This window comes from Taudactylus pleione, unplaced genomic scaffold (assembly GCF_031769625.1).
Source record: "Taudactylus pleione unplaced genomic scaffold, aTauple2 ptg000162l, whole genome shotgun sequence".
NCBI lineage: Eukaryota > Metazoa > Chordata > Amphibia > Anura > Myobatrachidae > Taudactylus > Taudactylus pleione.
Window position 1 is genome coordinate 13,640,724 of NW_028284564.1, and position 26,541 is coordinate 13,667,264.

General features: G+C 47.0%; 1 protein-coding gene across 4 annotated transcripts in view; it reads right to left on the bottom strand.

The window, feature by feature from the left end:
* Positions 1–15,361: 15,361 nt before the first annotated feature.
* Positions 15,362–26,541, bottom strand: part of LOC148521486 (uncharacterized) — an 89,154-nt gene continuing 77,974 nt past the window's right edge. For 3 of the 4 annotated variants that reach the window (XM_088475184.1, XM_088475183.1, XM_088475180.1), the window contains 2 exons: positions 21,182–21,391; positions 15,362–16,941 (listed from right to left, as the gene is read on the bottom strand). In XM_088475184.1, coding sequence (XP_088331310.1) covers positions 16,885–16,941; positions 21,182–21,391 — 267 coding nt within the window. In that variant the 3' untranslated portion in view covers positions 15,362–16,884. The remainder of the gene's footprint in view (positions 16,942–21,181; positions 21,392–26,541) is intronic. The other variant, XM_088475181.1, reaches the window with a different exon arrangement.

Consider the following 26,541-nt stretch of genomic DNA (forward strand, 5'->3'; position numbering starts at 1 on the left):
GGCTCCATCCACTATGCCGGCATGTTTGTCGTTCCATCAGCCGTATATGCAGGCCGATGGAACGACCCAGATGGACAACCCACAGGAGTGCGCAGGGTCACGCATAGTGGTTACACACTAGCCGATGTGGACGATATGTCAGTCCAATCAGACTCCCCATTTCTCTCACCCCTCTTCTTTACCTCCTTCATTCCTGTCACTTGTCTAATTCTATTATCCCCTCTTTTTAACAGCCTCAGTCATTTTAACTCACCCCCATGTACCTGCCTCATTTCCATCATCTAGTTTACCTCTCCTTCATGCCTGCCCCCTCCAACTTCACCCTGTACTCCAGCTACTGCCCTCTATTCCCCAGACACAACCTTCCCCACCTCTCTCAGTCACTACAAGCGCGCGCGTGCGCACACACACACACACCTCTCTCTCCAGGGGTGCCTTGGCAATGCACACAAAATAAACAAGCCCAATAACAAGCAACTTGCAAAAAACCAAGCCCAATTCCACTTGTTATAAGCGGACTTGGCAACTATGGATGTGACTCCCTCCCACTTACTTCATGTGACGTCAGGGTCAATCTACGTAAAGGGATCTAGCTGTGTAACCCTTACTTCATGGTAGTGTCTAAATCCCCTTCACGGAGAGAACCATGACGTCATCAGCCAGTGTCCAGCGCTAGATCCCCCTTCCGTAGATTGACCATGACGTTATCAGCCAGTGTCCAACGTCATTCCCTACCATCCAAGTGGGCATAGAGGGGGAATATAACCATGTGGCGAGCGTAGCAAGCCACCGTGCCCAAAGCATGGCGAGCGAAGTGAGCCCACAAGGGGTTAACTTTCTATTTTTGGCTGACTGTGTGGGAAGGAAACTACACTTCCGCCCTCAGTACACGTCACTTCCAGGTACAATATCGGAAGTGGAAATAGTCTCTACCCAACTTCTATATGTACGGGATGAGGTGCGTCCATTTAGTCGGGAATAATCTCATCACTCAATTTTATTGTGTTTTTATTTTTATTTTTACTTATATTAATTTATATTGTCTTTTTGTTTTGATTTTTTTTAAAATATAAGACACACTTGGGGAAAAATCACTTTTTATGATGATAATTTGATAACTTTTACACAGGCTACTCAGAATGTGAAATTGCAGTAGATTACTGGGCATACCTTTCTGGGATGTAAAGAATTTACCGACGGCCAGAATGGGCTTGCCTACCATCCCGATTTGGCCGGGAGCCTCCCGATTTTCAGGTGGTGCTCCCAGCCCCCAAGAAAGGGAGGCAAGCCCATACTCTCCAACTATACCATTTTAGCCGGTACAGTACTGATTTTTAATGGTCTGTACCAGCAAACGGGTCTGTACCGTTTTGTACCGGGTTGGTACACTCACCAGATTTCTTAAGCAGTGCTGCTGGGACACAGAACTCCCGCAGTACTGCTGAGTGACAGCCGGATCTTCTCCGACCTCCGTGCTTCTCTGCCCTGACCGTCGCCAGCGCCGGCATACAGAACATGCAGTATAACACTTACTGCAAGTTCTAAACCAGCCAGTGCCCGATGCCTGCAGCCCGCATGGATATGCCCCTTTATCCGTGACCACGCCCCTTTATCTGCGGCCATGCCTACCATGTACCGAGTTCTTGTCCGAGTCCGAGAAACTGTTGGAGTGTATGCAAGCCTCCCGGAAGCCACCAATCCTCCCAACCTCCACCCAGAATAAACTAGAAACCCCCGCAGCAGGGGGGCCAGTGACGCGATTCGTGCTGAATCGTGTCATCGTGGCCCCGTCCCCTGCATCACAATTTTGAAAATAACAACATTGTGAAGAGGGGGCGGGGCCATGATGACGCGATCGCGCGGCCCCGGCTCCACCCCCAATGTGACATAAATATCCGGACACCCCCCCGGAAGGAGGGAGCTGATTGTCGGCAAGTATGCCATCAGAATCTCAACGTCGAAAGCCCGACTCGGGATTAAAGATAGGCGTCGAAATATCGACGCCTATCTTTAGCCCGACGACGAAATCCCGACACCCGGCATCCCGAACGAAGGTAAGCAGGGAGGGTTAGATTAAGGCACCCCTGGGGGAAATTAGGGTTAGGCACCCCGCCCCCCGGGAGGGTTAGGCTCCGGGGAGGGGGGGTTAGGGTCAGGCACCCCCCCTGGGAGGGTTAGGTTTAGGGTGCGGGCAGGAGGTTAGAGTTAGGCACCACCAGGGGGGGTTAGGCACCACTAAGGGAGGGTTAGGGTAGGGTTAATATACTTACGAGACCCTGACGGGATGTTGAACCTTCAGGATGCCGCTGTCTGGCTACTCAGCCACCGGTATTTCATACCCATTTGGGGAATAAGTAGTGTACAAGCACAGACACCAGAGGAGCTGCACGCTGAAGGCACACTATCCACCAAGGGTAGGCTGGGAGGATAAATAGCCACACTTCCATACAGATCTGTGTACCAAACCAGAGATGGGAAGCCAGACGCAGGGGTATGTCTGGGGTTTGGTCTAAAGTGGATTGGTATACAGGACCTCTGACATCACAACCATGTTACTTCCGACAGGGGGAGGAGCAAGGTTCAGAACAGGGAGCCAAGTGTCCGCTCGCCACAGGTTTATATAATTCCTCTATGCCCACGTGGATAGTAACACTGGTAGCTGACCATCCCTGCCGTATCGGTCACATGGTGGTGACATTAGAGGTCATTCTCTAACTTGGATCTAGCAACAACCATTAGTCTGAGGCTCTGCTCATCAGCGGGCAGTAGATGAGGAGGTCACAGGCTTCAGCGAGTGGGTCCAAGATGGCAGCCGTGGCTGGAATGTCCACACCACTGCAGGACAGGATGGCAGTAAGGTTGCCAGATCATCACTTTAATAAGGGGCACATATGAATTACACAGATTCTGTGGCTGACTAAAACCAGGTGACATGGAGACTTTTCTGTGTCCGATCACATGATGTTATTTACCAGGGACCAGGAGATAACCTGGGACTCCTGTGGTGCCTATGGCAACTGCTTGTAAGAACTGTCTTGCACCAATTCCTTAAGGAAAGTTGGTAACTGCTTTATTTTTACACTGCATGGACAGCCTCACCTCATACTTGCTTACTCTCCTGGAACGGACGGGAGCCTCACGAAAATTGGGTGGTGCTCCTGGCCACCCGGAAGAGTAGGCAAGTCTCCCAGAGTCGGCCTGCACCCCCGATAGCTGCTCACATCACCCGTGGCTGCTCGCTTACTGAGCAACAGTGGGCAGTCCAGGGGGTTGTCGATGACGTGATTAGTGCCAAATCACGTTCATCGTAATCCCGCCTCTTGCTTCACAATATAATATTGACACTGTATAGTGGGTTGCGATTGTGCTGCCACGCCCCCGCGCACCGTCCACCTATAGTGATGCCACGCCCCCTGCTGTGACAATGCCGCCAACCTGACTTCCCTCTTCCGGTGGGGGCAGCCAAAAATTTGGTAAGCATGACTCACCTAAAATGTCTTTTAGTTCTATAAACCCTTTTTAAATATACATATATGCTTTTATTAAAAGTAGTAACACTATATGCATCTGTCCTTCATTTTTGTGGTGAATGTGGTGTCTAAGCTGCTCATTATGATTGCTAAGCTAGAAAGATAAAGAGCATTTATTGAGAAGTGCTTTGGGAAAACCAGGACTCTGGAGGATTCTATGCAATAACCTTAACATAAGGATGAGAGGAACTGGGATCACCACATATTTGAGGAACACAATTATTATTACTTATTGTCTTATGATGGTAGCCAGCACCAGTGGGGAGATTTCTTAATTTTGTTGTGTTTAATATACCCAATAGACCACTGTAATTAAGGAATGCTTCTGTGGCAAATCTACAGAATCCCCTAATAATGGGACAAGCCCAAAAGAAGTGTAAACGATCCACCTGAGAGCTACCAGATTTTGGATAATTTGAATTTGTATGACCTATGAGATGGCTTCTGTGTGGAGACAACTTCAATGGAAGAAGTTTAAGCATATCTCTACCTAAATGGAAGAGGAGAGCAATTTGGTGGAGGAACTTAAGTCTGTAAGAGTGCATCCATATCAAGGTTCAGAAATTGATTGCCTCAAGTAAGTGGATTACAGCAGATGATCCAATTTCTCACATAAAAGACCATAATCAACAGCTACAGTATGGCCCCTTTTCCCAGAAAGGGCTGTACCAGCAATTTGTCAAGAGGATTATAACAATCAAGTGGTTAAAATAATTGGATAATAGAGTGAGTTTGTCACGCTCAGGGGCATTACTACTGGGGGCACTGCAGGGCATTAGTACTGGGGGGTACTACAACTGAGGGCACTACAGGGGCCCTTACTACTGGGGGCATTGCATAAGGGGCACTACTACAGGGGGCATTGCATAAAGGGCACTAGTACAGGGGGAATTGCATGAGGGGAGGGGGATCTATGCTGAGATGGGAGAGGGTTCAGTGAAAGAGCGGGTCTGTGCTGTGATGGGAGGACGGGGGTTCTGTGCTGAGAGGGGTCAGTGATGTGAGGAAAGAGGGGGTCTGTGCTGTGAGGGGAGGGGGTTTCTGTGCTAAGAGGGGTTAGGGCTAGGCTGCTGGGGTGGAAGGTTAGGGTTAGGCTGGGAGGGTTAGGTTTAGGCTGCGGGGAGGGAGGGTTAGGTTCAGGGGTAGGGTTAGGATACTTACCATCAGGTATTGGAATCCTAACCTTGTCAGGATGCCGGCGTCTGGATTCAGAGTGCTGGCATACCGTATCCAACTCATACATACATAGCCGACGTTTCAAGGCCGTAGCTGACGGGTGCTGTACAGGGGAATGAATATGAAATGAAAATATAGTGCTCTGGAATGTTTGAGGGAGGGGGGCCCCAAAACTGGTATCTTGCCTAGGGCCCCATGAGATCTAAATCCGGCTCTGTCTGTAGGAGTCAGATCACCATTTAGACAGTGGGCTGCTTTAGGCAGCCCATAAGCTTTTATTTATTTGATTTAATAGTTTTTATTTATTTTAACACTGAGGGCCAAATGTAATAGGTAGTCTGTTTTGGTAAATTGCGAGTTTGGTGCTAAACTCGCAATTTTTCATAACTCTCCAATGTAATAGGGTGTCTGTTCACTAAAACTCGCATTTTTCAGAGTTACTAAAACTCTCCATTCTCAAACTCGCATCCAGATGTTTTCACATTGAAAACAATCAACTCGCCCAATGTAATAGAGTGTCTGTTTCAGACTCGCAAAAAAAAGATTACCAAAAGTCCCCAAATAATAGACCTGGTTCAGGCTAGCGAGTACATCCTGAGCAGGTCAGATTAACACATGCACATCCATGAGATATGTACATGTTTCTGTGTGTACTTATGTTAAATATTTTTAAATAAACAAAAATGACGTGCACCCCCTCCCCAAAAGCATAACCAGCCCCGGGCTTTATAAAGTTTGTTCTGGTTCTAAAAATACTGGGGCCAAAATGCGTAGGGGGCCCCTGTATATTAAGAACCAGCACAGGGCTTTGTTGAGCTGGTCCTGGTTCTGGAAAATCAGGGGACAAAACGAGTAGGGGTCCCCTGAAGGTTCCAGAACCAGCACCGAACTCTGTCTAGCGGGGGGATAATGCCACAGCCAGGGAAAACCTTTCACCGGTTTCCCCGGCCAAAGCATTACCCCTGACCGCTAGTCAGTCCAGGCCGGGGATCCCTGGGAGTTGAGGACCCCCCCAATAATAGGGTCCCCCTCTCCAGGGCACCCCAGGCCTAGACTGATAGCCCGGGTCTATCCCCGGCACCCTAGGGCGGTGGGTGCCGGGTTGATAGTGTAAAGTGTAAAATTTAATTTTCCATATTGTCTTTATTTGTAGAACCACAAGTACCAGCAAGCCTCCCCTGCATGCTGATATTTGGAGAACAACAAATACCAGCATGCGGGGCATTACAGGCCCGCTGGCACTTGTAGTTCCACAACTAAAGAAATACGTAAATAAACAAACTGACACCGTGAAAGTATAATTTTAATAAAACATACATGCACACTCACACTCCTCTGCAAGTAGGCAATCCAGGGGTTAAAATAAAAAAACGCAAAAAAAACGAACCATACGGACCGTGCAAAGGTATGTGTGTACACATACCTTTGCTCCGCATAAATGACCGGGGTACACGTGTGCCCCGTCAGTGAAGGGGCCGCCAGCCAATCAGGGAGCATCTCCGTCGGAGCAGCTCCCTGATTAGCTGAATGCGGCCAGCCTGTGTGTCCCATAGACGTCTATGGTGAGAAATCCCCACAGACGTCTATTGTGGGAACCGCTACATTGTAGCCGCAAGATTAATTGATGTTAATCTTGTGGTTACATCAATGACACAATGTTGCGACATTGTATCATTGTCGTGACCATCAGGCTTGCGACGAGACCCTTGTCCATCGCAAACCCCAGTGGACTTCCTGCTCTAATAGAAGGCGGGAATGCCTCCGTTTGTCCAGCCACACCCCTTGCCCACCTCCAAAATGGGGCGAGCTGTCAATCACAATCGACAGCTGCCCCGTTTTGGTGTGAGACCCGTAGAGACGGAGCACCCACCGCTGGCCGGGTCTTGCGCATGCACCCGCCGGAGGCGGCGCAAGCGCAGGGGGTAAACATCGACCCGCTTGCGAGCGCATAGCACTTGCGAGCGGGTCTGGATCAGCCCCTGTGTCCCTAACAATACCGGTGTATTAAGGGTCCATATACACTTCATTTCTCACTGGAGTTGTGAAGTTATCGCATACTGGGGCAGTTGCACTATACATAGTGCCATAAATGTGCTGAAGTTCTACAGCTTAATACAGGCTTGAACAGGCTATTAATATTACTTCCCCTCTTGAGTTTGGCTTTGCCACATACCCAGTGGAGATATTCTGCCTCATACCATAGTGCTATTCTATTCTGCAATATGTCTAACACAGGCAAGAGTAACATAATAGCTACTGCACCCACACTGCTCTCATGTAAGTCATGTGCAGCAAGATTAAATGAGGAAGATTTAATCCAAGAGGGACTTTGGGCCTGATTCAGAGCCGCTCGCATGATGCGGCCGCTTGCTCCCAGCGTATGCAAATCCAGCGCACGTCCAGCAAGGCAGGCGATCGCACGGCAAGGCATTAGCACTCCCACTATGTCTTGGCGAGCAATTATTTTGTGTATGCAGACGCCCACCAGCCATTCATAAAACGCCCACTTGCGCACGTCATCTCCAGGAAATGCATGAAAACATCATCACTATCGCTTGAGGTTGACTATACCTAGCCAATATCACTGCGATCCCTTCAGTGTGAAATACAAGCAGGTGACGTGTACAATGACGCTGCCTGTTAATTATGCATGCCTATGAAACGGCGTTGAAACACACAGGCACGCCTGCGTTCGTACATCCACTCCCCCGTTTCTAGTGGCCTGCCCCTGATACCAACCACAAACGACCTCTCCTGTCACTCATTCCACTGGACTGTCTTTGCAGGGCGAGCGAGCGCATCCCAATTGCTCGTACTAGTTTGCACACGCGCACTGCGAAGTATACGCATGCGCACATTAGCAAACATCGCCAGCACGAGCAATCGCTTGCTAGTGAGCAGGTCTGAATCAGGTCCTTTATGCCATCTGTTATAATACACCGGGCCCATCAGCTCCTCCAGCCCCTGTCCAAGAGCCCCCCTGGGCTTCCTTTACTCAGGTGCTAAATATGCTTGTGGACCGTCTAACAGTCCCGATAGTTGTTCCTCCTTTGGGGTTGCCACAGCAGGTACAGGCTATGATTCCACCTATGGGGTTGCGTTGCCACAACAGGTACAAACTATACCAGTGCCTCCTCTGCCCACTACCCTAGAGATGATGGTATCAACGGCTGTTAAAAATATATTACAGGGTGAGAAATCACTACCCAGTAAAAATAAGTGTCCTCTGGTTTCCTCTCAGTCCACGCTTCTCTCAGATTCTGAGGTGTCCCCTGACGAGGCAGGAGAGGCATATTTATCTACTACTGAGTCTCCCTCAGGGGAGGAGGAACTGCAGGCAAAGTTTAATATCCCTGCCCACATAGATTATGAACCTGCTCCAAAGTCACAGCAACCTCTTTTTAAGAAATAAAAGGTTATATCTGATCAGCTAGTTGACCATGTGATGGCTGCCTTGCAGACACCCGCTAAAAGGTTTCAGCCACATAAAAGACTGACCCATTGTTATCATTTTCAAGCGAAGTGAGAGACTCCCCCTATTCCTTCTGCTGCTCGCTGAAGGATCCTATGGATAAAAAGGTAGAAGCTGGTCTGAAATGTATGTATTCTGGGCCTGATTCAGACCCGCTCGTGAGCGCTGAGCGCTCGCAAGCGGGTCGATGTTCGCACAGTGTGCATATGCACGACGGAGTCGGCTCCATCGTGCGCATGCGCAAGACCCGGATAGCGACGGGCAAGCCATCGCTCCGTGTCTCGCGCCAAAGGAGGCGTGCTGTCGATGGTGAGTGACAGCACGTCCTCTTTGGTGGGCGTGGCTGCCCAGACGGAGGCGTTCCCATGGGAACGCCTACTGTCTGAGGCCGGCCCCACTGACATCAGAAGTGATGTCAGTGGGAGTGCTCTCAGCTCTGATAGAGCCGAAAGCACTCCAGGGCTTACGGCAACGAGACCCTACCACAAGGGTCTCATCGCAAGCCCGGGCGACCATCTTCCTGGCCGCTCGCTATAGCTGTGGGTGGTCACCCACAGCTATACGAGCGGCCAGGAGGCCGCTCTAAAAATTAAGAGGGACGGCCCTGATTCAGAGCGAGCGCTCTGTCAGAGCGTCCGGCTCTGAATCAGGGCCTCTGTTTCAGGAGCCTCTACTTGCCCATCCATGGCTATTGCTTGGATGGCTAAAGCAATTGAGGGCTGGACAGACGCCCTCGAAGAGCTCCTCCTGGAGGACGCCTGTCAGGACATGCTTTCCCTTGTTGCTCACATTAGAGATGCAGCTTCATACATAGGGGATGCTACGCTGGACGTGAGTCTTTTATCCTCCAGAATATTGTCCATGTCAGTGCCTGTCCGTCGCTCTCTGTGGCTACGGTCCTGGAAGGCGGATACAAACTCTAAGAAGGCCTTAGAATCACTCCCTTACACGGGGGACATTCTTTTTGGCCATAACTTGGACAAAATTGTCACTTCTTTGGCGGCCTCTAAGACTGCTTTTCTGCCATCTGCAATGGCTGCTAAACGGTCAACGTCTTTTTGAGTTTTTCATCCCTAAGGGAAACCTAGAGGTTAGTCCTTTCCTCGACAGCAGGCTTCCTCTAAGTCAGTCAAAACTAAGCCCAAGCAGGCCTGGACCACCCGCCGTCCTGCTGTAAAATCAGAATATAAACAGTCCGCTTGATGGGGGTCCTCCCTCTGGGGGAACCCAGGGTAGGAGGCCGACTTCTTCTCTTTGCCCAGCGCTGGCATCAAATCACCTCAGACGCTTGGGTACAGGATGTGATCTCTTGCGGGTACTCCCTCTCTTTCCCAAGATGACCACCCCACCAGTTTTTCTGCATAAGCCCTTACTCGGACCCACTCAAGGCCCTACTTATACAAAAGGCTATTCAGAAATTACTGCAGATGGGGCTGATAGTGTCGGTCCCTTTATCTCAGAGAGGGACAGGTTATTATTTCACCTTGTTTCTGGTTCAGAAACCAAATGGATCTTACTGACCTATTCTCAACCTCAAATCCCTGAACAAATCAAGCAGAGTGCCCAGATTGCAGATGGAAACCCTGCGCACTATAGTCCTAGCTATGGAACCAAGGGACTTTACGGTATCACTGGATATTCAGGATGCTTACCTACATATACCTATAGAGCCTTCTCAACAGAAATTTCTCGGGTTTGCTGTTCTACAGCAACATTTTCAGTTCCAGGCTCTGCCCTTTGAACTTTCTACAGCCCCACGGGTTTTTACCAAATTATGGCGGTTATGGCAGCTCTCCTCCGTTGTCAGGGGGTCACACTGCTATAATACCTGGATGTCCTCTTGCTATTAGCACGCTCCCCAGAGGTCCTTCAATAACACCTTCAGGTTATCATTGCCTTTCTGCAGAATCACGTCTGGTTAATCAGTTGGAAGACCCTGGTTCCTTCACAAAGAATGGTCCATCTGGGGACTCTCCTAGATTCTCATGCTCAAAGAATCTTCCTAACAGCAGACAAGATCTCCGCACTGCAACAACATGTGCGCAGACTACTCTACAGTCGCTGAGTGTCCATTCACTCAGCAATGCAGGTCCTGGGATCCATGGTCTCCACCTTCAATATGGTGGAGCATGCCCAACTCCACTCCAGACCTCTGATCCTCTCCAGGTGGAACGGATTGCCTCATCGATTAAAGTCCCAAACAATGGTTCTCTCTCCAAAGGTTGGTCTGTTTTCTGTTCCTCTCATGGTGGTTACAGGTGTCTCACCTAACAAGAGGATGCCCCTTCTGGGTGTTTCAACTCCTTGTGGACAAGTGGGGCCTACCAGAGGTGGACCTCATGGCCTCTCATCACAATCACAAGCTGATGGTGTACGGATCAAGAACAAGGGATGCCACGGCAGCCTTCATAGACGCATTGTCCATAAAGTGGACCTTTTGGTTTGCGTACCTGTTTCCTCTGGTCTCCCTCCTTCCTCGAGTCCTTCGAAAGTTCAAACAAGACGGAGGCACTGTCCTTCTGGCGGCTCCAGCTTGGCCCAGACGACAAAGGTAATCAGACCTTCAGAGCCTCTCCACCCATGCTCCTCTTCTGCTGCCTCAACGGTCGGATATGTTATCTCAGGGTCCTTGTCTACACCCAGACTTGGGTCGTCTGTCTTTGACGGCGTGGCTCTTGAGACATCCCTCTTAAGATCTAAGGGGATTTCTCCAGCAGTAGTACAGACTATGCTCAGGGTGCATAAACCGGCTTCTGCCCACTTCAATCACAATCACAGAGTGTGGTATACATACTTCCATTGGTGTAATGCCAGAAGTTATGACCCGCATATTTTTAGGGTATCTAGAGTCCTTGCCATCATTCAAGATGGACTGGACCTTGGACTTCGCCTGGCCTCACTTATAGTTCATGTCTCTGCTTTGTCTATCTGGTTCCAACGCAAAATTGCTACACTACCGGATGTTCACACCTGTGCACAGGGTGTTCTCCGCATTCAACCTCCCTTTGTCCCTCCTGTGGTTCCTTGGGATTTGTCTGTGGTTTTTCAGGCCCTGCAGGGCCCTCTGTTTGAACCCCTGGAATCAGTGGGTCTCAAATGATTAACAGTGAAGACTATCTTTCTTCTGCCCGTAGGGTGTCAGACTTGGGGGCACTCCCCATTTCTGATTTTTCATCCAGATAGGGCGGTTCTTCATACTCGCCCTGGTTTTCTTCCCAAGGTGGTCTTTCAATTGCATATCAATGAGGAAATTGTAGTCCCAGCCTTCTGTTCACCCAGCATTCCGGCTGGTGAGGTTTCCTTGTGGATCGTGCCCTCGGGATCTACGTGGACCGTACCTGTTTTTTTTAGGAAAATAGATTCTCTATTTGTCCTCTATGGATTCCACAAGAAGGGCTGGCCAGCTAACAAACAGACCCTGGCCAGATGGATTTGCATGGCTATCTCACAGGCTTACTTGCAGACGGATCTCCCTGTGCCAGCTACCGTTACTGCTCTTTCCACTCGCTCTGTGGGACCTTCGTGGGCAGCTCGCCGTGGCGTCTCAGCTGCACAACTTTGTAAGGCGGCCACGTGGTCTTCTGTCCACACCTTTCTGAGGTTCTATACCTTTGATACATTCACCTCTGATGATGATTCATTTTGGCACCGGATACTCCTGTCAGCTCAGGAGTGTCCCCGCCCTTGAATGCTGCTTTGGGACATCCCCAAGGAATCCCTGTGGATCTCTTTGGACCCTGAAGAAGAAAATGAGTTATGGTAAAAACGTACCTTTGTTAACTCTTTCTTCGAAGTCGATAGGGTCTACAGGGCACCCGCCCTGATGCCCCTGGCTTCCCTGGGTTGATTTTCATGGTCACCAGTCTCCATCTCCCTTGTGTGAGAGTGTGTTTCTTCTGTGAACCAGTCTTCCTTCTCTCTTGTCCTCCTCCTGCCATTGGCTTGCTAACTAACTGAAGGTCCTCTGGCTTGGGGGTGGGGTATAAGGGGAAGGACCAGTGCATCCTGGGAGTCAACAACTTTAACTGTCTGGTGTCTGGTCCTAACCTACACCTAAACCCCAGGGTATCCCTGTGGGGCCTATGGACTTCGAAGAAAGAGAGTTAACAAAGGTAAGTTTTACCATAACTCTCATTTTTCACAGCTGCGTACAGAATCGCAGCTGCTAATGTATTAGCGTACATTTCTGTGTCAAGCCCAGTGTTACATATCTGATGCAAGGTGTCTGATCTCTTCCCTTCATTTTTCCATAATGTTGGAACCACTGGTGATCACATCAAGACAAAATGTTTTTGTTTTTTTTCTCTGGGACAATAATAGGCTCAAAGACTATGAAAGTAGCCTTTAACAGACATGATATGTTGCTGTTTGCATCAAAGCCTGCTGCTTCTATACTAACTATGAAACATTGGTAGCAGAAATTGTGGGGCCCAAGTCTGGCAAAATCGTCAGGCCACTCCCCCCTTCCCCGCTACCTTATTACTACAAAAGAACAATTGCCAAAAAATTATGAAGCCTGCCAGTGTGCCTTATATAGTCCCCGCTGCTGGCCGGGCCACTTGTGCAGGCTACATCAGCTCCCTGGTTCCACTGACTCATGCCTTTTACCTCCTTGAAGCAGGCTCCTTCTGCCTTCCTAGTCTGGTTTGCTGGCACTACTCCTAATGAGCCATGGCTCCTTTCCAGTCTAGCAGCTCAACGTGACATCACGCGTGTTACTCACAGAAAAAACTTTATTGAACAAGTGGGTGGGCGAGCGGTGTTGGGAACAGGGGTGGATGGGTTCTCTGTGACTGTCAATAAGGTAGTGACTAGTAAGAGGCTCAGAGTGGCAGGCCCCTCTTTCACTCAAGGAGGTAGCAAGAGGAAGGAGCCCCCCCTTTCTGCCACGTGTCCAAGCCCGGGATTGCAGTCCCCCCCTGATGGCGGCCCTAATTGGTAGTATTCACATAGGTATATTGAAAAGTTTTAAACAAGCTAATTAATTGTATAACCATGATTATTCTTGCTAATACAGGAGGATTGCTGTGGCCAAGTCAAACTGTCATTCTGATCCACGAGAGACTTTGTGTCACGCTGGGAGGCGGTTTTCTGGAAGCTGAGGCCTGAGGCTGCGGGAGAAAACTGAGGCGAGGGGCCTGAATGTACGACCACCTCAACCACGGGTCTTGGTCGTTGGCGAGACCTAGTCAGAGGTGCGGAATCTAACCCACGAGATGGTGTTCGCCAGTGACCCCACCAATCAGGATATGGGCTTGAGCTGCACCTCGTAAGCAGGTCGCGGTCCTTTGACTAGGTGACCAAAGCCTGCAGGAAAAAGGAGAGACGAACACTCATGGCCCAAGGGGTCGGTGCCAGTAAGGGGCACGTAGGGACACTGTACTTGAGGTACAAGGAAGTGTGCACTGCGGACACACTCTACCGGGTTGCCGGTCAGAAAGAGTGCACCACGGTGCAATACTGTAACACGTAGGTAGGGACCACAGAGTCCAGTAACGAGGTGGCTAGTAGTACTGGAGCCAGCCAGAGATTATAACGTTGGAGATTTTGGTACGTGTAACTACACTCAGGCTGTGATGGTAAAGCACTGGTGAAATGGATAGTATACTGCACACAGGCGGCGGTGGTGGTAACGCACTGGTGGAATGGAGGTATACTGCACACAGGCGAGGTGGTAACGCACTGATGAGATGAATGATATAGCTGCACACAGGCTGGGGTGGTAAAGCACTGGTGAGATGAATGATATAGCTGCACACAGGCTGAGGTGGTAAAGCACTGATGATATAGCTGCACACAGGCTGCGGTGGTTAAGCACTGATGATATAGCTGCACACAGGCTGAAGTGGTTAAGCACTGATGATATAGCTGCACACCGGCTGAGGTGGTTAAGCACTGATGATATAGCTGCACACAGGCTGAGGTGGTAAAGCACTGGTGAGATGGACGATATAGCTGCACACAGGCTGAGGTGGTAAAGCACTGGTGAGATGGACGATATAGCTGTACACAGGCTGAGGTGGTAAAGCACTGGTGAGATGAACGATATAGCTGCACACAGGCTGAGGTGGTAAAGCACTGGTGAGATGAATGATATAGCTGTACACAGGCTGAGATGGTAAAGCACTGATGAGATGAATGATATAGCTGCACACAGGCTGAGGTGGTAAAGCACTGGTGAGATGGACGATATAGCTGCACACAGGAATAGACAATGGTTGTTCAGGCAACTACCTGATACACAGGCGCCGGATATATAAACCCCTGGAAGCCCACTGATTGGTCCACAGCGTCAGCTGACCGGCCAGACTGTCAGGGAAGGAAGGACAGTCAGAAAAGGAAGTGTCATGGTGGCGCCCATGACAGGGACTCCAATCCCCGCACACCAGGCCGCCCGAGACACCAGCATCAGGGAGAATGCTCAGCACCTCCCACGTCGCCGCACCAGCCGCCCGACTGCCCAGGAAGTCAGAGGAAGCCGGCGGGACGGTAAGGGACGGCCGATCCCCGGCTGAACTCTGACACTTTGCTTTACAAAATCTTTAAGCTCATCTGTACTGCTTACCTTAACATTGAGCAATGCTAATGTTAGGAGTTTTCAAAAGTCCATGTTTTGACAGGAGAGCTGTTGGAGAGTAGAGAAACTCCATAAAATATGGGAATAGTGTTTATACACTTTAGTAACAAACCTTGATCCAGATGGGTCCGTCTAGATGCTGGTCAGGATGGGAAGCAGAGTCCGTAAGGGATCCTTCCTGTTCTAATTTTTAATTTTTACTAACCAATAATATTGTTACATTAACTAGAACTGTGCGTCATCCCAAAAAGCAGGGAACAGACCTCAATGCACCTCCCTTCACCCCTTATTTAATTAAAATAATCAGATTGTTGCTAGATTGGCTGTATTATTAATAATCTAGACTTTCAAATGTCATGTAGGAGTTGTGGTCTCAGGAAAGATTAATTTCAGTGCTATTGGTTATCTTAGTGGCTCACATGTGGTACTTAAAAACCACTAACTATTGAATGCATACATCACATTACCTTAAAACAAAGAACTACAAAAAAAAGTACCATAATATAAAAAAAGATTTTATTTGTAGTAAAAAATGCAAAACACAATGTAGACACATATAACTGTACAAAAAAACATTGCAAAGTACATTTTAATCATTTTTCCTATCCTAGAGCACAGGTTCTCAAACTCGGTCCTCAGGACCCCAAACAGTGCATGTTTTCCAGGTCTCCTCACAGAAACGCAAGTGAAATAATTAGCTCCACCAGTGGAACTTTTAAAATTAGTCAGTGAGTAATGAATACACCTGTCCATCTACTGGGTGACCTGAAAAACTTGAACTGCGTGGGGTCCTGAGGACCGAGTTTGAGAACCTCTGCCTTAGGGGCATCCCACAGCTCTGCAGCTGCCAGCTGTCACATAGTGACGGTGCTGCCAGCCAGGTGTGGAGACTACCGGCTCCCAGCCACTACCGCGATCAGAGCTTGGCTCTGATCAGGCAGTGCAGTGGATAGGTCAGAATGAGCTTCTGCGGGACTCAATCACAATCGACAGCTGCCCTGTCTTGTAGTGACAGCTCGCCCCGTTTTGTAGGCGTGCAGGGGGGGTGGCTGGATAAACTGAGGCAACGCCCTTTGTGGGCGGCCCTACTGACATCACCAGTAATGTCAGTAGTGAACTTCCTGCTCTATTAGAGCAGGAAGTTCACTGGGGTTTGTGGTGGACGAGACCCTACCACAAGGGTCTCGTCGCAAGCCCGATGGTCGCGATAATCGCGACCATCGCCAGGCTGCCCGCACACGCTGTGGGTGGTCACCTACAGCTGTGCGGGCGGCCTGGAGGCCCGCCCTGATTCAGAGCGAGTGCTCACAAATAGCGAGCGCCTCTGAATCAGGGCCTGAGTTTGAGAACCTCTGTCCTAGAGCATAAATCAGTGGTTCCAAAACTGGGTGGCATGGGAGGAGTGCCAGGGGTTAGCGGTCCAGGGCCAAATAAAATGATTTATGGTCTATTTGATAGGCAAAACCAGTGATAGTGGCTGCAATACATAAAATATGTGGACAAACAGAAGTCCACCTCTGTCCACGACCACATAACTGACCCTAAGGGTGACAGGTAAGCACTATTTACTTAATTTAATATATATTTTTTTTATTTCATAATAAGAATCTTTAGGCCTAGGTGTGCCATGAAGCAAAAGCGAATACTATAGGACGCTGTGATTCAAGAAAGTTTGAAACTACTGGCATAAATAATACACACATTTAATATATTATTTCTACTGTTATTATGCCATATCAAATTGTAGGGAAATTACTGTACAGTTTTATGTTATTTCTATGTTCTGTTTTTCAGAATATAGAGAATTAAATTTATTGTCATTTGATGCTTCACGTTATGTCTCTCAAAACTCATCACACTCAATTTCTAGGGTGTTACGTGACAAAAGCATATTGGAACATTGCTGGAACATACTATAGTGGTTATCACTGTTAAAAAGAACTGAATAGATGTTTTCTGCACAATGTTCCATCAAGGATATAATCATACAACATAACCTGATATCTTTCTTTTTTTTCCTTTTGAAGAACAAAGCTCTGATTACACGGTCTCTTATGATATATACAAGTTCCTCTCTCCTGTCCAGCGTGTAGGAAGAGCCTCGGGGACATGTCTAATTTACATGAGAATTACTTCCTCATGCTTCCTTGTATCTGTGACATGGATCGTTCCATAATTATAGGTCTCTGTAAAGTGTTAAAAAAAAGTTTTACCTATTAGGTAATATTAGTTCAAAAGAGGACATGTGCTGTACCCAATGATTTATGAATTCTTAGGGGTCAATCCAATTAGCCGTGATGTACTAGCATGTGCGAGTCACCGTGGCAACAGCGGCATTCTACGGCAGCCTGAATTTGCACAAAACTGTTTGCTGCCCCGTAGGGCTGTGAGCCAATTTGTGCTAATTCGGGCTGAGAGAGGGCCACAAGAGGTGTCGAGATGTGGTGCCATTGCTGGCGTTTGAATGCAGTTGCAACGGCAACTCGCACCTCTTGCAGCCAGGGCCGGATTAACAGCTCCAGGCCTCCCATCAGAATAGGCCCACAGCAACTGCTGTGTTGTTTCTACTGCTGTACACAGGAAAAAAAACTTTCCTGCTGCAGCAGCCTGTCACTATCAGTGGACGTTTTAGGCCACGCCCCCCGGCCGCAACTCGCGACCCCTTTCCCCGCTCCCAACCGCGGACCCGACAGATCAAAGAACTGCTGGGGACATAAATTCAATAAACATGGCGGCAGTGACCCGGCGCCTCCTCTGTGTCACCACGTGATGTCAGGACGTGTGACATCACCAAGGTGCCACCCAGCCATCAGCGCGCCGCCCTGAAGGAAGGAGCAGCAGCACAGTAGTACTAGGAAGCCCCATGAAGTAGCCCTGAGCGCGGTATGGTGACTGAGCCTCTTGAGGTGAGGTGTCAGTCCTGCTTATTGCCAGTCTGGCTGCTGCTGAAACATTATATATATATATATATATATATATATATATATATATATATGAAAATGAAATGCTTTCTCTATATACTTGCACTGCAGGCTGAGGTGTGTGTGTATATATTAAAAATATAGAGAAAACATTTTCTAATCTATATATATATATATATATATATTTGTGTTTAAATATACAAGTGTGTGTGTATATAATATATAGCATAATCCTGTTTATATTTAAAATATACAGAGCATGTATGATTTTTCATATATGTGTATATATATATATATATATATATATATATATATATATAGATCCAAAAAAAGGCGTCACTCGGAGACTTGAAATGCAGGTGAAAATTCAGTTTTAATGGACCATTAAAACTGAATTTTCACCTGCATTTCAAGTCTCCGAGTGACGCCTTTTTTTGGATCTGTATCTGGGACACTGTGTTGGCACCCTATAGGAAGGCACCGGAGCAATTCAAATGGTATGCATCATTTATTGAGTGCCGGTCTGTGGATCTGTATATATATATAATTATATATATATATATATATATATATATATATATATATATATATATATATATATTACAGACACACTGTATATAAAAATGGTCTGTAGCTTCTTTGAACCAATGCTTCAATGTTTATAAAACATTTTCCTCAGGTTGAACACAAACCCAATAAGCTAAATACCCACACCAAGACTGTCCATGGCACCGCTTCGCAGCAAGATCCCAATCACAATCTTTGTTTACAGCTCACTTGTGATGCTCCGTGACAACGAATCGTGTGAGCTCTGTGATGTCACCACGCAGTGTGGAATCCTGCGGTGAAGCGGCACCATGGACAGTCCGGTTGCTTGGTAAGGTATTAGGTCACATATATATATATATATATATATATATATAATATATATTATTATTTCACGGGTGGTATGTTTTCTAATTCTCTTTCCAGAATAGGGTTTATAGATTATTAATATATATAAATGCACATTATTCTGATTGTGAACAGAATAATAAAAAACACATATTGCACATATAAAGAGTAAAACATACAATCAATAATTTCAAGAGATATTAATTTCAGTATAATTGTGTGTAATACACATGGATATAATATGGGCCTGATTCAGAGTCGCACGCAATGCCGATGTTCACATAGTTGAGTGATTTTCTGCTATAAGGCGTGCAGGAAAATTCCTATAATCTTGTAGGGTGCATGTGATACATCGTGGGTACGCACATAGGCGCTGTGTGATTGAGACGCTCGCTATCAGAAATCTCATGGAAAAGTTCTGAGCATTCCTGGGAGGTGGCTATGAATGCGGGCAAAAATGATCCATCCCATGGACGTATTATGGGAGTGTCACTAAAGTGTTTTCATGCTCGTACGCTGCAGTATATATATATATATATATATATATATATATATATATATACTGTGCGTGTGTGTGTATGTATATATATATATATAAAATATTTTTTTCTATATTCAGTAATCAATAATATAACAGGTGGTGTATGCTTCATACAAGCAAAGTGGGGAGGGATATGTATGTTGTCGAAAGTAGGCGGTAGCTACGCCCTCTCCATGGTGCTATCCATACCCCATGTCACAGACCACACTACCTGTGCAGACCACAACCCCATAGCGGGATGCCGACGCTTACATTCCAGCACCAGCATCCCGACCGCTGGGATGCCGAAGGTAAGTAGCGGGGTGGAGGGGAGGGTTAGGTTTAGGGGTTAGGGTAAGGCACTATTGGTGGTTAGGGTTAGGCACTAAGTGGGGAGGGTTAGGTTTAGGGGTTAGGGTAAGGCACTATTGGGGGGTTAGGGTTAGGCACTAGAGGGAGGATTAGGTTTAGGGTGCCGGTATGTTAACCCTGTCTTGATCCCAGCATCAGAATTCTGACCGACAGGATCCCGACTGTCGGTATTTCATACTCATCTCCCCCATAGCGTTGGCCCCCACATTACTAGTCTCACCCCCGCCGAGCTGATAACACCTTCTGCGGCAGCACACAATAGGCCCTTCTTAAATGTCAGCTCCAGGCCCATGTAGACCTTAATCTGGTACTGCTTGCAGCTAATTGGATTGACCCCAAAATATCAATAAGAATTAGATGTTAATGTGTAAATAGTCTAATTGAATTTTTTCAAATCATGATTATGGCAGCTACAGTCATTATTATTCTCTATGATCAATAGTTTCTAATTGATACAATAAATGTCCACTGGATTACTTTAAACAGATGTCACCAATTCTCCGCACCAGTACTAACAGGAGAAATACTTAGTAATAACAATGTGTTGACTGCAAATGCAAATAGGAGTACACACACGTGCCAAGTGGCACTGATGTTCTGTAAGTAATGTCTTTCCTGGGGCCCAAAGCTCAAACAGATGCCGGAAATACTACTCCAAAGCCCAGGGTCTTAACTAGCAATCACTAGGTCATGTTGCTAAAATGCCACCCCATTTATGATTACAGTTCCACTGTGATAATTGTTTTAGTCTTTTTAAGATTTATCACAACAGAACAGAAAGCCCCAGCAGGCTGCTCATGTGTAACCCCCACACGGGCTCAGTAGAACAAAACGAGGGCTGGCAAAGCTAAAGGATGGGCATCGCTGCCCCTTCCCAACTGATCGGACCTTTAGCAGCCACACAAGGCTTCAGAATGGGCATTATTGTCTGATAGAGCAGGGCATTTACAGTGATTAACCCATAGTAGCTTAGAAGCAAGATTGTCAGAGATTCAGCACTGAGCATTACTGTTTCCACTAGTGATTTTTGGTACCCAAGAATATTACTAACTCTGCCACATTTAGACAACACAAAGTTATTACTCTGACAGTGATTCCCAAACTGGGAGCCGTGGCACCTGCACCTGCATTTTTGGTGGTCCAGGATCGAATCAAATTATTTATGGACCATGAGATAGGCAAAACCAGAGCTGGTGTCTTCCAATCATAAAATATGTGGACAAACATAAGCCCAACCCTATCCACCACCACATAACTGACCCTAAGGAAGACAGTAAGAACAATCTACTTAATTTAATACCTTCTTTCTGAATTAAGAAATGTTTGGCCTAGGGGTGCCGTGAAAAAAATGCTGATACTCTAGGTGCCAAGATTCAAGAAAGTTTGGGAATGCTTAAATTAGGGATGTGCAGGCTCGGATAGGTTCGAGTTTGCACGTGGAGTTCGGATTTTTCCCTCCAAAAAAACGGAACTCAGAACGAGGCAAAACGTCATCTTACATGGACGAACATCATCATTCCTGGTCTTTTGTCCAGGAATGATGATGTTCGTCCATGCAAGATGACGTTTTGCCTCGTTCTGAGTTCCGTTTTTTTGGAGGGAAAAATCCGAACTCCACGTGCAAACTCGAACCTATCCGAGCCTGCACATCCCTAGCTTAAATTATTCATAAAATATTAACAAACAATATAGGGATATATGATCATGTTATTTGCTCACTTTCTCTTTGTACGAGTTTCCCAGGTCAGTCCTTTGTATACTCAGGTCATCCATGCTCCCACCATGGTATAGTCTATTATCTGTCCGCAGTTCCCTTACCCTGCCTTGCAAATTGCGCAGAATCTTTAGGGCACTGAAGTCATGCTGTGACACGGGCCCATTGAGTGATGGCGTGGAGGCTGAGCGTAGATGGGAGTTTTCTCTTCTCTCCTGTCATAATGAAAGTAAGAGCATATTTTGCAAACACTGTAAAATCCATTCCTCGTAATCCATCTGGGGACACTGCTAGGCTCTTAATTAAAGCGATGGGCACTTGGAGCAGACACTAAATAATTAACTAGAACAAAGTCCCTCTCTAGACCCTTCCTCTGGTGTACAATCGTGCATCTGTGACTATAAAGCTAGTATCAGCACTTCCCCTGGTGTACAAGCATGCATCTGTGACTATACAATATGTTAATGCTAGTATCAGCCCATCCCCTGGTGTACAAGCGTGCATCTGTGACTATACAGTATGCTAATGCTAGTATCAGCACTTCCCCTGGTGTACAAGCATGCATCTGTGACTATATAGTATGCTAATACTAGTATCAGCCCTTCCCCTGGTGTACAAGCATTCATCTGTGACTATATAGTATGCTAATACTAGTATCAGCACTTCCCCTGGTGTACAAGCATGCATCTGTGACTATAAAGTTAGTATCAGCCCTTCCCCTGGTGTACAAGCATGCATCTGTGACTGTATAGTATGCTAATACTAGTATCAGCCCTTCCCCTGGTGTACAAGCATGCATTTGTGACTATATAGTATGCTAACACTAGTATCAGCCCTTCCCCTGGTGTACAAGCATGCATCTGTGACTATATAGTATGCTAATACTAGTATCAGCCCTTCCCCTGGTGTACAAGCATGCATCTGTGACTATATAGTATGCTAATGCTAGTATCAGCCCTTCCCCTGGTGTACAAGCGTGCATCTGTGACTATATAGTATGCTAATGCTAGTATCAGCCCTTCCCCTGGTGTACAAGCGTGCATCTGTGACTATATGCTAATGCTAGTATCAGCCCTTCCCCTGGTGTACAAGCGTGCATCTGTGACTATATAGTATGCTAATGCTAGTATCAGCCCTTCCCCTGGTGTACAAGCGTGCATCTGTGACTATATGCTAATGCTAGTATCAGCCCTTCCCCTGGTGTACAAGCGTGCATCTGTGACTATATAGTATGCTAATGCTAGTATCAGCCCTTCCCCAGGTGTACAAGCGTGCATCTGTGACTATATAGTATGCTAATGCTAGTATCAGCCCTTCCCCTGGTGTACAAGCGTGCATCTGTGACTATATAGTCTGCTAATGCTAGTATCAGCCCTTCCCCTGGTGTACAAGCGTGCATCTGTGACTATATAGTATGCTAATGCTAGTATCAGCCCTTCCCCTGGTGTACAAGCGTGCATCTGTGACTATATAGTATGCTAATGCTAGTATCAGCCCTTCCCCTGGTGTACAAGCGTGCATCTGTGACTATATAGTATGCTAATGCTAGTATCAGCCCTTCCCCTGGTGTACAAGCGTGCATCTGTGACTATATAGTATGCTAATGCTAGTATCAGCCCTTCCCCTGGTGTACAAGCGTGCATCTGTGACTATATAGTATGCTAATGCTAGTATCAGCCCTTCCCCTGGTGTACAAGCGTGCATCTGTGACTATATAGTATGCTAATGCTAGTATCAGCCCTTCCCCTGGTGTACAAGCGTGCATCTGTGACTATATGCTAATGCTAGTATCAGCCCTTCCCCTGGTGTACAAGCGTGCATCTGTGACTATATGCTAATGCTAGTATCAGCCCTTCCCCTGGTGTACAAGCGTGCATCTGTGACTATATGCTAATGCTAGTATCAGCCCTTCCCCTGGTGTACAAGCGTGCATCTGTGACTATATAGTATGCTAATGCTAGTATCAGCCCTTCCCCTGGTGTACAAGCGTGCATCTGTGACTATATAGTATGCTAATGCTAGTATCAGCCCTTCCCCTGGTGTACAAGCGTGCATCTGTGACTATATAGTATGCCAATGCTAGTATCAGCCCTTCCCCTGGTGTACAAGCGTGCATCTGTGGCTATATAGTATGCCAATGCTAGTATCAGCCCTTCCCCTGGTGTACAAGCGTGCATCTGTGACTATATAGTATGCTAATGCTAGTATCAGCCCTTCCCCTGGTGTACAAGCGTGCATCTGTGACTATATAGTATGCTAATGCTAGTATCAGCCCTTCCCCTGGTGTACAAGCGTGCATCTGTGACTATATAGTATGCTAATGCTAGTATCAGCCCTTCCCCTGGTGTACAAGCGTGCATCTGTGACTATATAGTATGCTAATGCTAGTATCAGCCCTTCCCCTGGTGTACAAGCGTGCATCTGTGACTATATAGTATGCTAATGCTAGTATCAGCCCTTCCCCTGGTGTACAAGCGTGCATCTGTGACTATATAGTATGCTAATGCTAGTATCAGCCCTTCCCCTGGTGTACAAGCGTGCATCTGTGACTATATAGTATGCTAATGCTAGTATCAGCCCTTCCCCTGGTGTACAAGCGTGCATCTGTGACTATATAGTATGCTAATGCTAGTATCAGCCCTTCCCCTGGTGTACAAGCGTGCATCTGTGACTATATAGTATGCTAATGCTAGTATCAGCCCTTCCCCTGGTGTACAAGCGTGCATCTGTGACTATATGCTAATGCTAGTATCAGCCCTTCCCCTGGTGTACAAGCGTGCATCTGTGACTATATAGTATGCTAATGCTAGTATCAGCCCTTCCCCTGGTGTACAAGCGTGCATCTGTGACTATATGCTAATGCTAGTATCAGCCCTTCCCCTGGTGTACAAGCGTGCATCTGTGACTATATGCTAATGCTAGTATCAGCCCTTCCCCTGGTGTACAAGCGTGCATCTGTGACTATATGCTAATGCTAGTATCAGCCCTTCCCCTGGTGTACAAGCGTGCATCTGTGACTATATAGTATGCTAATGCTAGTATCAGCCCTTCCCCTGGTGTACAAGCGTGCATCTGTGACTATATAGTATGCTAATGCTAGTATCAGCCCTTCCCCTGGTGTACAAGCGTGCATCTGTGACTATATAGTATGCCAATGCTAGTATCAGCCCTTCCCCTGGTGTACAAGCGTGCATCTGTGACTATATAGTATGCTAATGCTAGTATCAGCCCTTCCCCTGGTGTACAAGCGTGCATCTGTGACTATATAGTATGCTAATGCTAGTATCAGCCCTTCCCCTGGTGTACAAGCGTGCATCTGTGACTATATAGTATGCTAATGCTAGTATCAGCCCTTCCCCTGGTGTACAAGCGTGCATCTGTGACTATATAGTATGCTAATGCTAGTATCAGCCCTTCCCCTGGTGTACAAGCGTGCATCTGTGACTATATAGTATGCTAATGCTAGTATCAGCCCTTCCCCTGGTGTACAAGCGTGCATCTGTGACTATATGCTAATGCTAGTATCAGCCCTTCCCCTGGTGTACAAGTGTGCATCTGTGACTATATAGTATGCAAGCGTGCATCTGTGACTATATAGTATGCTAATGCTAGTATCAGCCCTTCCCCTGGTGTACAAGCGTGCATCTGTGACTATATAGTATGCTAATGCTAGTATCAGCCCTTCCCCTGGTGTACAAGCGTGCATCTGTGACTATGTACAAGCGTGCATCTGTGACTATATAGTATGCTAATGCTAGTATCAGCCCTTCCCCTGGTGTACAAGCGTGCATCTGTGACTATATAGTATGCTAATGCTAGTATCAGCCCTTCCCCTGGTGTACAAGCGTGCATCTGTGACTATATAGTATGCTAATGCTAGTATCAGCCCTTCCCCTGGTGTACAAGCGTGCATCTGTGACTATATAGTATGCTAATGCTAGTATCAGCCCTTCCCCTGGTGTACAAGCGTGCATCTGTGACTATATAGTATGCTAATGCTAGTATCAGCCCTTCCCCTGGTGTACAAGCATGCATCTGTGACTATATAGTATGCTAATGCTAGTATCAGCCCTTCCCCTGGTGTACAAGCGTGCATCTGTGACTATATAGTATGCTAATGCTAGTATCAGCCCTTCCCCTGGTGTACAAGCGTGCATCTGTGACTATATAGTATGCTAATGCTAGTATCAGCCCTTCCCCTGGTGTACAAGCGTGCATCTGTGACTATATAGTATGCTAATGCTAGTATCAGCCCTTCCCCTGGTGTACAAGCGTGCATCTGTGACTATATAGTATGCTAATGCTAGTTTCAGCCCTTCCCCTGGTGTACAAGCGTGCATCTGTGACTATATAGTATGCTAATGCTAGTATCAGCCCTTCCCCTGGTGTACAAGCGTGCATCTGTGACTATATAGTATGCTAATGCTAGTATCAGCCCTTCCCCTGGTGTACAAGCGTGCATCTGTGACTATATAGTATGCTAATGCTAGTATCAGCCTTTCCCCTGGTGTACAAGCGTGCATCTGTGACTATATAGTATGCTAATGCTAGTATCAGCCCTTCCCCTGGTGTACAAGCGTGCATCTGTGACTATATAGTATGCTAATGCTAGTATCAGCCCTTCCCCTGGTGTACAAGCGTGCATCTGTGACTATATAGTATGCTAATGCTAGTATCAGCCCTTCCCCTGGTGTACAAGCGTGCATCTGTGACTATATAGTATGCTAATGCTAGTATCAGCCCTTCCCCTGGTGTACAAGCGTGCATCTGTGACTATATAGTATGCTAATGCTAGTATCAGCCCTTCCCCTGGTGTACAAGCGTGCATCTGTGACTATATAGTATGCTAATGCTAGTATCAGCCCTTCCCCTGGTGTACAAGCGTGCATCTGTGACTATATAGTATGCTAATGCTAGTATCAGCCCTTCCCCTGGTGTACAAGCGTGCATCTGTGACTATATAGTCTGCTAATGCTAGTATCAGCCCTTCCCCTGGTGTACAAGCGTGCATCTGTGACTATATAGTCTGCTAATGCTAGTATCAGCCCTTCCCCTGGTGTACAAGCGTGCATCTGTGACTATATAGTATGCTAATGCTAGTATCAGCCCTTCCCCTGGTGTACAAGCGTGCATCTGTGACTATATACAAGCGTGCATCTGTGACTATATAGTATGCTAATGCTAGTATCAGCCCTTCCCCTGGTGTACAAGCGTGCATCTGTGACTATATAGTATGCTAATGCTAGTATCAGCCCTTCCCCTGGTGTACAAGCATGCATCTGTGACTATACAGTATGCTAATGCTAGTATCAGCCCTTCCCCTGGTGTACAAGCATGCATCTGTGACTATATAGTATGCTAATGC